This window comes from Leptopilina boulardi, unplaced genomic scaffold (genome assembly GCF_019393585.1).
Source record: "Leptopilina boulardi isolate dan_hultmark-lab unplaced genomic scaffold, ZJU_Lbou_2.1 LbouV2_41, whole genome shotgun sequence".
NCBI lineage: Eukaryota > Metazoa > Arthropoda > Insecta > Hymenoptera > Figitidae > Leptopilina > Leptopilina boulardi.
Window position 1 is genome coordinate 329,056 of NW_026137985.1, and position 12,714 is coordinate 341,769.

The 12,714-nt window shown below is 28.8% G+C and overlaps 1 protein-coding gene across 6 annotated transcripts in view; it reads left to right on the top strand.

Moving 5' to 3' along the window:
• Window positions 1-10,366, top strand: part of LOC127289465 (protein pangolin, isoforms A/H/I/S) — a 194,249-nt gene extending 183,883 nt beyond the window's left edge. For 4 of the 6 annotated variants that reach the window (XM_051317409.1, XM_051317410.1, XM_051317411.1 and 1 more), the window contains one exon: window positions 9,098-10,366. In XM_051317409.1, coding sequence (XP_051173366.1) covers window positions 9,098-9,548 — 451 coding nt within the window. In that variant the 3' untranslated portion in view covers window positions 9,549-10,366. The remainder of the gene's footprint in view (window positions 1-9,097) is intronic. The other 2 variants (XM_051317412.1, XM_051317413.1) reach the window with 1 other exon arrangement.
• The last annotated feature ends 2,348 nt before the right edge of the window (window positions 10,367-12,714 follow it).

The following is a 12,714-nucleotide window of genomic DNA, read 5'->3' on the forward strand; positions in this document are numbered from 1 at the left end:
TGCCTTTACCTCAATGTGAACTTATTAAGAAACCACACAAATTCACCTTTTTAGTAAATGACATTTTTAGTTTTCAATCTATTATCAGATTTTTAGAATTTATTCTAGAAAATGAATTAAAATCAACTTGATATAATTGCCGTGACATATTACTGTAGTTAAGATTCTATTTATTTTTATAATTATTTATATGATGTGAATGCTTGTTTTTCCTAACTTTTTCTTATAGCATGGCATTTGCAAATGATTGGTTGAAGATATTAATATATAGATTGCATTGCACGAAAGAACTTTATATAAGCATCATTTTTAACAGTTTGAAGAATAATTTTTTGTGTAGACATAAAATGTTTTCATTTGAAGTAATTGAAATTATAATGTTAATATATTCGATGTCAAAAATTGTCTACCACCTTAAAATCACTTACTGAACAATGTGTATAAACTTTTTTATAATTTACTAGCTCACAAAGATTTTAAAGGAATTAAACCTGTATGTCTATTAAAAAAAAATTCTTTATTATTTATTTATTAAAAATCTATAATTTCATATTACCTGTATCTTGGTAAAATATTGAACAACATTAATGGCGACGATTTAGTCTTAAAAACAAATTAAAATATATATGATTTTTTACTATCTTAATTTCCAATATTTTTTATCTGATAATAAATAATAAATTAATCAGTCTTAAAATTAGAAATGAGAAAATGGAATAAAATGAAATGGAACATCGATTTATTTGTTTAATTATATTGTTTATTTTTCAGACAAAAGGAAAATCATATAAGTCCTTTATTTCTTCATCTGATTCATAATCAACAACCCTAAAAACATCTGAAAACGATGTTTCAATTCCATTACCTCAAGGTTGTAAATCTTAAAAATCTTTGTAGCTTCAATAACGCATACATTTTTTAAAATTATTTTCTTTCATCTAGTTGCAGCGGTAATTATTGCCTTATGCATTGGCCTCTTTATAGTAAATATGCAAATCATTAAAAATCTACTAAAATCTTATTCGATTTAATATTATTCGAAAGTGGTCCAAAATTTTAAGGGGTTAAACCACTCTAGAATGTCAAAAAGAGGCTTAATTAAAAAAAAAAAATTTCAAGAAAAGTTTTAAAAAAATACTTAATAAATTTTATTTTTTAAAGAAATATCAGGTTTACAGGTACGTGGTAGAAACCCTTTCTGAAGAGAATCACTTTGTGACCGGAAAGGTTTTTGCTACAATTTTCATCTTAGAAGAAAAAACAAATTTTTTTACTTTTTTATATCTGAAAAGCTACAGAAAGACGTAGGGGACTTCTTTTTGATCAATTTTTGCAAAAACTCCTTAATCCTAGATGGTCATACTTCAGTATAATTGCGTTTAACACCCCACCGCCAAAAAAGTGGTATTTCTATTGAATAATGCATTTTAAAAATTTCAAAAAAAATTAGTAAACAGTCTTGAAGTATTGCAAAAGATGTTCAAATTGTTACTGAAGCGAAATATAAATGTTTAAATATTTAAAAAAATGATTAAATTTGAATTTACGAAAAACTGCATTTTTAATAAAATATTCGTGGTTATTTTCTGTTTGGTAATAAATGATTAAATCTTATAGAATTGTATTTCAGAAATATAGCATTTAATAATAAAAATTACTAGAATGCAGTCCTTTTTAAAAAATACATTTTTTTTGAAAGAGTGAGTGAGGCTAAATGTAGTCACTGTCTACTTCCAACGAATGTCTAACAGACACTGATGGACTTGGCACGACGCCTAATGCTCTAAGCTATAGACGGTATAACATATAAAAGGTAGATGGTGCCACAAAACTCGAAATTTCATTTTTTTGATTTTATAGATAGTTTAATATTTTTTGGGGGTTTTTAAAACCCGCGATGACCATCTAGGGTTAATGAAATTTAAAAAAAAATTATTTTTTGCTTTCTCTTGCAGATTTGTTTATTATCATTAATCCCAATAAGCAAAAAAACATCGTTGTAGAAACGTTCCTAAAACATTTTAGAACTTTTTATGCCTGTCAAAATGACGTGTTAAGAACGTTTTGTGTTCTAAAACGATTTTAGAACATGAAACGTTCTTAACTCTTTAACGGATTGAATAAAATTAACATAAAAATTGAACTCTCAAAATTATGCAAAGTATTCCTGTTTTTGTTTATAAAAACAAGCACTCAAAATATTAATTATGTCAGACGGCAGTCAATTTTTAATTTGATTTAACAAACCAATTATCCAACACAACAAAAACTCTAGGCTAACTACAAAAAGAATTAGTCTCTCTATCTTGTTGGTTCCTCACGAACTCCCAAAAATTCTCCAATGTGCTTCTGTCGTCTGCTTCTCTTTTAACGCACACTTATCTTATTTGGTAACACCACTTCCTGGACTCACAAAGTAGGCGCATAATTTAAAGAAAGGTGACTCATGTCGAATGACTTCATCACAAGACTTTATTTTGACAGACATAAAACATTATAAAATTTTTCCGGAGACGTTTCTAGAACAAGAATGTTTTTTTGCCCATTGTAATACATGTTAACAAAGTATTGCATTTCACTTTAGAGCCATCTGTGCAACACACTTCACGCTCAATTTAAAATCCCTTCTTCCATTTTTCTCTGGAAAGGATAATGATGTTGAACGGAGGATTAAATTTGAACATCCTGTCCTGAGTTATTTTAATGTCTAGGATGGAAATTGAAAGAGGTCATGCCTGAATTTTAAATTAGTCTGAATTCTTTGGCAGCTGTGTAACCCTTCGGTATGAAAATCAACTTGTCTTTTCTGTAGATTCAGAGGCATAACCAAAAGCAACACAAGCGTTCAAAATTTTGATAGGGGGTGATGTAAAAGTTTCAATACCTTTTATAAGAGAATAGGGTATATTCTGCCAGATTAGTACTTTGTAGAGTTCGGAATACTTGATATCCCAATCGACGAGTGGATCCTATATTTCCTATATTTTATATTTCCTACATTTCCTATATTTCCTATATTTTATATTTCCTACATTTCCTGCTCTTTTATTAAGCCCTTTTTAAATTTAATATTTTATTATTTAACTTACCTTTCCACTAATATAAATTTAATTCCTTCTTATATTAAAAATTTATTAATTAATGAAATCTAAATTTAATATTTACTTAATTTTTAAAAATCCTTTCGCAAAAGTTGTTTTGCCTAAACGAGAGAGAATACTGATTAATGTTACGAATGAACAAACTTCTAGTAATTAACCAAAATTATTGCAATAATAATTTTAAAAAATATGTAATTCAAATAATAATCCAAGCCAATATCCCAATCGCCTTTGCAATCAAAATTTTTTATGAGATTTTTCCTAATTTTTTTACGAGGGAAGTGGAAAATCTGCATAACCCTTGGTAGATATCTGGAGCCCAGTGATCAGAGTTTATAAGGGGATAACCGTTCTTCTGGTCGACCTACTAAAAACCATACCCCTCGGCTGGACTAATCCTCACTCTACTGAACTACCGTCAAACTTTAAACTTCGTAGGTGAAGGTCCCTGGGATCTCGCTATCGCGACCCTTGCCATTGCCGATATTTCTGGCATGTTTATTCTTCGTTCGTGCAAGAGTCTTTTTGGACTCCTCAAGGACCGTCCTGAACACTCTGCATCCTTTCTCTACATAAGAAGCAGCTTGGGCTTCTACTGCAGTTTGCAAACTTATAATCCACTGCACCGCACTTGTAGCACGCAGTCGATCTGGCCACTGCCTTACAAACTCTTCCTATCTGGCCGTACGCCAGACACTGGTGGCACTGAACGACCATCACCCTTCTTTTGATTGGGCAATACATAAAGCAAATCCTTATGCGTCCCACTTTCTCCAGTCTGTCGCGAGCTTCATTCCTTGTCAGTTGGGTCCCAGAACTGTCACTTTCCTGCTTCCTGGAACACTTTCTCCAACGCCTGTTGGACCTCTTCTTCCTGGGTTAGGCAATCTAAGTCGCTGATCTCCAATGTGACCTGTCAATCAACGGTCTGCACCTTCCTCACGCTTTAAACCGTTTTGGTGACCTCAGCAGTAAATGCCTCCTTATTGGAGTCTCCTCAGATTTTGATCAGGAGATCTCCCTTTCTTGTAGGCCTTGCGTCCACAACTTACGAGTGGCTGACGTCCGGATTCACTTCCTTCCGAAGTTTGCTCAGTACGTTGGCATACGTTGCTCCTGTTGCGAATCGGATTGTCATTATAGATCCACTCGTCGTTTTGTCTGAAGCTTTACAGAAATGGGTGCTTCCAGTTTGATAAGTTTTAAATGCCAATATCACAAAAGCTCGATCAAATTAGAAAAATGTACAAAAAGATTAACGGTGAAACTTGTGACAATAAAGTAATGAAAAACTTTTTCATCAATGTTCAGGAAAGACTGTTGCGCAGTTTTAAAAATTATAGAAATCTACTGTGCATCGTTTTAAAACTGAAAATTGCAAAGGAAGTTTCCATCAAGTTTCATTGTCAATCTTTCTGTACAGGTGGTTATTTCTTTCTGGACCAAGCTTTCCTAACATTGATAGTTATAACTTCCAAAATTGGAAAGTTCAATTTCTGTAAAGATTCAGACAAAACATTGTGCTGTCTGGATATGTTATATGCTTTTTATTAAAATTCACTCAACTTTTATGGTAAATAGTTTGGATTCCCTAATGAATTTTGCCTTGTTTGCAAATTTTTAACATTTCAGGTGGGATTTACTCAGACTTTTTTCAATGCAGATGCGAAAATATAAAATGCCCATTTTGCGCGTTCCTTACAATGTGAATATAGATTCTCATTTCAGTACAGTGAGAATTCAACTTTCACATAGTTTAAATTTTTATTTTTCGTGTGTAGTTTAATTATGTACTTAAGGCTGATGGATCAAAAGACAAGAAAATTGAACCTTCTTAGATCATTTTTAATTAAAAATAGACGAAAAAATATCGCATTTTAATTTTTTTTAACTCGTTCCTTTAGAAATCAGAGCAAACTTTACATTTTTTATCAATTGCTCCAACTGCCTGATATAACACTACAAAAATTATTAAATATTTTATTTTTTATCGTAATTTGTTTTTTTTATTAATTGTAAAGTAGTTGTTTGTGACAGACAAAATATTTTTATAAGTAGAAAAAACTATGCCTTGAAGGGTTAATTCAAAAATTTTTTACATAACAACAATAAGAGTTTCTCTACTTAAGAAATGAAATGTGTATTTACAGTTGATTAAACGTTTCTTGTTTGTCAAAATATTTTATTTATAAAAAATATTATTTATTAAAAGTTTCTGTTTCTTTAACTATTATTAACTGTATTCTATATTTTATTTTGTACGTTCTTTCATGCAATTATGATTTGAAGTGAACGCATGGTCTTTCAGTAACGCCTTAATGTTTCATGACAGTGTTTAAAGATTGGATTGTTCGCTAAATTCATTATCAAAGTCCTTTTTATTTTTAATGTTTCAAAAAAAAATTTTCTCATGTTCAGCATGAAATTCTTTAGAGCTTCATTGGGCCGGATTTTTAATTTTTTTTATGCAAAATTTTTGTATTTAAACAAATAAAATGTGTAAATAAAATAACAATATTTTTTATTGTTAAAAAAATGTTGAAACAAATATATATATGTTTACAAAAAATATAAAAAATCCAAGAGACAAAAATATATTGCAAAAAATATCATTTTTTTAAATTCAAAATGGCGTATCAATATGGCGTCCCATTTTTTAAAAATCGTTGTAATTCCCTTGAAAATCGTTACTCGGACAAGTTTTAGAAGTCGCTGATCAAAAATCTTTATTCAATTATATGTTAGAACATTTTATTGAAAAATTAAAAATAGGTTTAAAAAATAATAAGTGAATGTTTTGAAAACGAATTTCAAACAAATCCGAACAGTTTTTAAAAAATCGTCAGCCATATTAGATCCGCCAGTTTTGAATTGAGAAAATATTTTTTATAATGTATTTTCTTTCTTGGATTTTTAATTATAAAATTCTGAATTAGATTATTTAAATATTTTTGCTACATTTAATAAACAATATTTTCACATTAGATTCATTTTACATCTTTTATTTAAAGCAAACATTTTTGATTTTTAAATTAAAAATCCGATACAATAACTTTCTCAGGAATTTTATGCTAAACATTTAAGAAAAATAGTAAAAATGCACAAAAAATTAACATTCCTAGTTAATAATGATTGGTAAATTGTTATTTTAGAACACAGTGGAAAAAATAAGTACCTTTAGACAAATTGTCATTTAATGCCCAATTTTTATCTGATATAAAAATTTTCTTAATTAAAGTTAATAAAATTCTGCAAAGAACATCCTATTTTTCATTTTAAAAAAATCTCTTTTAATTGTTTATTAAATGTTAAAATTAAAACGAATTAACACGAGATTTTATTGATTAAAGTTTGGTAAAACATTTTTACACTAAAAAATCAATTTGAAAAATTATTTTTCGTCAATGAAATTAAATAATTATATTTATTAGTTTTAATTAAAAAAAAATTTCTTAAATCAGATAACAATTGTAGATTATAAATCAATTTTTCCACATTTTTTTCCACTGGGCTACATACTGATAAACTTACGTGTTATTTGAAATGATGTGTGACACTTTCTGAAGGAAGAGACCTAAGAAACGAAAAAAATTATAGGTTATGGAGTGAGAGAAATAAAAAATGTTCCTATTTCTCTTACTCTTATATGTGACATTTGGTTAGTTTCCATTGTTTCCACTCGCTATTTGTCATAATTCTTATCAACTACTGCACTCTGCTCTAGTAAAAATTTAGTGACTTTATTGTTAAAATTAAAAGTTATTATAGGATCTTTGCAGAAGTTGCTGACAGTATACTGACAATAAACATGCTGATGGATCAGCCAATCACAACATACTGACAGTATACTCACAGCAACTACCGAAAACACCCATAAAGTTATTAAATTTTCACTAGAGCATAGGCGGTAGCTGACGAGAATTATGACAAATGGCAACCAACAAAAAATAACCTATTGTGAAAATAGGTTTAGGGCGCACTCACACCTTTTGGCTGCCTGCCTGCCTGCAGGAGTTGTCATGGCAACGTGTAGGAGTAACAGAAAATTCAAATTTGAATTTTCTCTCTCTGTTACTCCTACACGTTGCCATGACAACTCCTGCAGGCAGGCAGGCAGCCAAAAGGTGTGAGTGCGCCCTTAATTGTATGAAATAAAAATCAGTTTTTACTTTGAATGTAACAAAAACTTAATTGTTTGTATTTAGAGGATCTTCTTTGTTTATTTTAACTCTAAATTACCATAAATATATCACTTTTTCAGGCCTCGGATCGACTTTAAGGCGCAAAAAAAGTCATTTTAGTAGATTTACATTTCAAAAAAAACTCAATTTTTTTATTTCAAATAAATTTAATTATTTACTCAATACCTATTTTACTTTAAATAAATAATATTATTAGATATTAAATTCATTTTATTAATTTCTTAATAAGATTAATTCTATAAGACTATTATCAAGAAAATTTATTCCGAATATTTCAGAATCGAACTAAGACAAATTCTCAAAATTTTAATTAAGTAGGACAAAATTCTAAAAAAAAATCTTAAAGTTCATTTTTTAAAAATTTTCGAAATTTGATTTAATCAATTTATTCGAATTAAAAAACTTTGACACAGTTTTTAGTTTTAATGGTAAAAAAAATTCCGACATAAATGTTACAATATTTTAAATTAATTTTTACTTATAAATAATTGAATTGCAGAAGATTTTAAATTTGAAATAAATTTTTTGCAAATTTAAACTGCGTTAGTTTTCTTTTATTTTATTGAACTTTAAGTGATTTTTTATTGTTTTCGATGAAAAATTTATTAGAAATTACAGACAGATAGTTTTAGATGGGAAATTTTAGAATGTTTTGAATTGAAATTTTTGAAAATAATTGAATTTCAAGTGATTTGGAGTTGAAATTTTTGGTAATTTTATTTACTGATTTTTTTAAAATTTTAAACAATTATTGAATTTCATAAAATTTTTCACGATGCTTTAGAAGCAATAGCTGGTATGACAAAAATGGGTGTAAATATTTGAATGCGTGTTATAGACATTATTTATAGGTTAGAAATTCATTGGAATAAAAATCATAAAATTTCCTTTTCTCAAGACATCGTATAAAAAGCGAAATATTATATCTTTAAAAATTTCATGCAAATTGTAAAGATTAAAATTTTTCTGTTTAAAAAAAATCCCGTTTTTAATTGATTTATTGTCATAAACACAACCTCAAAGCTTAGGCTAATTCAAAAGTCAGGAAACAAATGATTTTTGTAAAACCGGAAACGTAACCGGAATCGTAATCGCAAACGCAACCGGATTAATGAGTAAGAAAAGGATAGACACATTGCTTGTCCTTCTCTAACTCATTATTCCGGTAGCATTTGCGGTTACGATTCCGGTTACGTTTCTATTCTGCGTTGGACTTTAAAATTAGTCTAAGTTTTGGGGTTATGTTCATGATAATAAATGCGTCTTTAATTAAACACTAGACTTTCTTCAAAATAGAATAATTTTTAATCTTGTATTTACATGAAATTTAAAAAATATTTCAATTTTTATGCGATATTTTGAAATAAGGAAATTTCATTATTTTTATTCAAACGAATTTCTAACCTATAAATAATGACGAATATTCTTCACACAAATATTTACACCCATTTTTTTCTGTTAATACTTCTTAAGCACTGTGTTTTAATTGAAAAATAGTTTTAGAATTTTGTAAAAAAAAATATTTTGTAAAATCAAATTGAAAAAGTATTATTAAAATAAGTCGAAAAAAGTCGTATAATTCGAGGCCTTAGGCTCCTTAGGTTATTTTCTTCAGAGTGTGTCACACATATATTTCGGTAGTAAGAGAAATTAAGAAATTATTTTCTGTCCGCAAATTTATAAATTTTCGATGAATAAACTCAACTATGATGATAATTATGTGCGAACAATCTGAAATTGAAAGAGAATAAAAAAATGTTGTTTTATAAAAATAATTATAATCTATTTTTGCAGGCGTAAGAAGAAATGTATCAGATATATGGGGGAGGGCGGTGACGGTGATGGTGAAGGCGATGGTGACGTTGAAGACGATCATTCAGAGGACAATCTTGGAAGTGTGGGCGAAGCTGGTACACCAGAAGATGATGAATCATTAAGTAGTCCTGGTGGTTTATCGGGATTATCAAGTTTGGCGAGTCCATCATTGGTGTTACCATCACCATCAAGTTTAGCAAGTCCATGTCCATGTCCATTAACACCACCAGTGCCAACATCATTGTCGTCGAATAATTTAAATTCAGCGCAACAAACAGCGGCGGCGCCGCCACATCGAAATCCCGTTGGAACAAATCCCCACGATATAAACAATCCCCTAAGCGTTAATCAATTAACAGGACAATGTATAAAAAGTGATGTGGGTCCAGCACCCTCAGGTCCTTCTAATTCTGCGATTAGTGTTACGTAGCCCCGGCCAACCCCAAGTGACAAGACTGTATCACTTGATGTCATCGGGGTTGTTTGCCTACGCGTAAATTCTAAAAGCATATTAGTTAATCATAATTATGGCCAATTTTGGTTCTTGGAAATTGTGTCGGTAACGCAGAGACTGTTGTATTATTAAACTTGTACATGAACTTTGGTACAAGAATCTGTAAAATGTTTTTAAAAAAAAGTAGATTACAAAAAAAGTCTCTGTAAATCCGTGTGCCTTTGGTTGCAAATAAATATTTGTCTACCAAACGTGTCACGATCAGTTTAGAAAGGAAAGTGCAATAACTTAATCTTTTGCTAAGCGATCGTCAATTAAAAAAAATGTCCAAAGCCGATTTGTAAAAGCAAAATAAGAACAATGTAAAGTCAAAAAAAAAAAATTAATAACAGATGATACAGAAATACTCAGGACCAAGTGTCTAGCTGCTGTCATTGTCGTGTGTAATAAAAAAAAGTGTTCGTTCAGTGCGAGATTGACGCGTGCGGCAGCTTGTAGTCCTTGTTATGTTGTGATGCCAATGACTGAAAGGTCATGTTCCTGTGCCAGGTACTATATTCTATAAACGTAGATTTACTGCATAGTTAAGAAATTCGGTAACATTTTATTATTATCGTTCTTCGATCATTCAGCCGTCATTATTTTTTTTTGTCAAATACTTTTTTCTGTATGTAATTTGTTATTTTTTTTAAAGTCTATGCAATTACTTAGAATTTAAGATTTTCTTGTGAAAAAAAATATTTTTCTTCATTTTTTCAAAAAAATATTATTTTCATTAAACAATTTTTCACTAATTTTTTGAAATTTATTACCTACGTAAATAGTTTCGTACGGTGCGGCTCATTTAATAGCCAAAAATTCATTTTTCATTAAAAATTTTTTTTGGATTGAATAATAGAGATCCGAAAGAAAGTAACCATGATCAAAAAAAAAAATATGAATCATTATTGAGATTGTGTTAATTTTGTTTAATTCTCAAGATTCATTACAAAAATGTGTAAATAATAATTATTGAGATTTGATAAGGGAAAAAATTTTTTGTTTCATGAATTGTAATAGAAAAATGTGGATAAAAAAAAATTTGCACTAAGAAAATATAATATTTGATCAACTACGGTACTATTTGATTCTAATGTTATTGTTTAAAGAGCATTCACTGAAAAAATTCTTATTAGTAAAAAATTTAATGTGGATGCTTTGAATCCAATAGAATCGTATTTTTGTCAAACAATTATTATTTTCTCACAGTGTATTTATTATTCAAAATAGGCCCTTGATAATTAAAATAAATTTCTCTATAAGTAAAATTTGTTATAAAATTGTATCACTACTTAAGAATCATTAGATGAGAATTTTTTAAAATTACAGTTTTCTTGTGTGTATCAAATTGATACAAGAATTAAGATCAACTTATGCAACGTTTTGATTCGATATAAGGTATCAAATTGATCCAAATATTTGTATCATTTTCAAGAAATGATCCAGAATATGGGATCATTTTTTGATACCTGAATTAGTATCAAAGTATAACTGTCATGGCCGGCATGCTCTTATTGACAAGTTTATTTATTAATTTATTCACTACACTGAATATTCAGATATTAAAAAGACTTTTATTATGAATTTTAAGAAAGAGAGAAGCGAAAACTTATAAATTGCGAGCAGTTAAATAAGAAAAAATTTATTTCGAAATAAAATGAAATACACTAACCTTTATTTATGTTTATCACATAAGATTTAAGTTAAGTTCACAATCACAACACTTGAAAATTTTTAATTATTTTTATAGTTCAAATAATTATCAATAATTTATTTATTATAAATGAACAAAATTTAAGCAATGCACGTTTGATAAATATTTCTAATGCGTTGTCAATTAATGCAATTAATAATTTCCTATTACACAATATCATAATCGACATATATGACATTTGTAAACAAACAGGGTTGGGAAACAAGAGCCCAAAATAGGTTCGTCCAAAGCAGAGTTGGGTAGGATTGAAATTATGTCCAACAATAATTTTCAGAAAGTGTATGCATTTTCCAAATTCTCGCTATGATGGAGCGGTCACACCTCGGCTGCAGGAGCAGTTGCCCATGGCAACCGTGTAAGAGTAAGAGAAATAGAAGATTTTCCATCTCTCTTACCGTTACATGGTTGCCATTGGCAACTGCTCCTGCAGGCGAGGTGTGACCGCTCCATGAGCATTCAGTTAGCACGAAAAGGTTCTCAACCTGTTTATAAAAGTATAGTTTAGTTTCATTGAATGAAACATTAAATTTAAATTAACATTAAACATTTAATTTTAACATTAAACATTAAATTTCATAAGTTAAAACATTGCAATTAAGAGGTGAACGTGAAACAGACTATAGTTTTTCATGTTTTTGATCAAGACAACGTTCGACACTCTTAAGGTGCTTTTATACCTCAAATTTCGATCAGATGAACATTATTTCTGGACCGTGAAAAGTCATTTTCACGGTCCAGAAATAATGTTAATCTGATCGAAATTTGAGGTATAAAAGCACCTTTATCAGAATTTCTAATTAATAGAATTTTTATTTGTCTGAAAAAAGATCGCAACATTTGAATTTTTTTCATTATTTCTACAGTTCAAATTATTTTTAACAAAACTATTAAAAAATAATTATTCAGTTTTTCCCTATTTCAAAATTACATGTGCGTTAACCTTAAACGTGAAACAGAATCCTACCCAACTCTGCTTTGGACGAAAATATTTTGGGCTCTTGTTTCCCAACCCTGTTTGTTTTCAAATGTCATATATGTCGATTATGATATTGTGTAATAGGAAATTATTAATTGCATTAATTGACAACGCATTAGAAATATTTATCAAACGTGCATTGCTTAAATTTTGTTCATTTATAATAAATAAATTATTGATAATTATTTGAACTATAAAAATAATTAAAAATTTTCAAGTGTTGTGATTGTGAACTTAACTTAAATCTTATGTGATAAACATAAATAAAGGTTAGTGTATTTCATTTTATTTCGAAATAAATTTTTTCTTATTTAACTGCTCGCAATTTATAAGTTTTCGCTTCTCTCTTTCTTAAAATTCATAATAAAAGCGTCTTTTTAATATCTGAATATTCAGTGTAGTGAATAAATTAA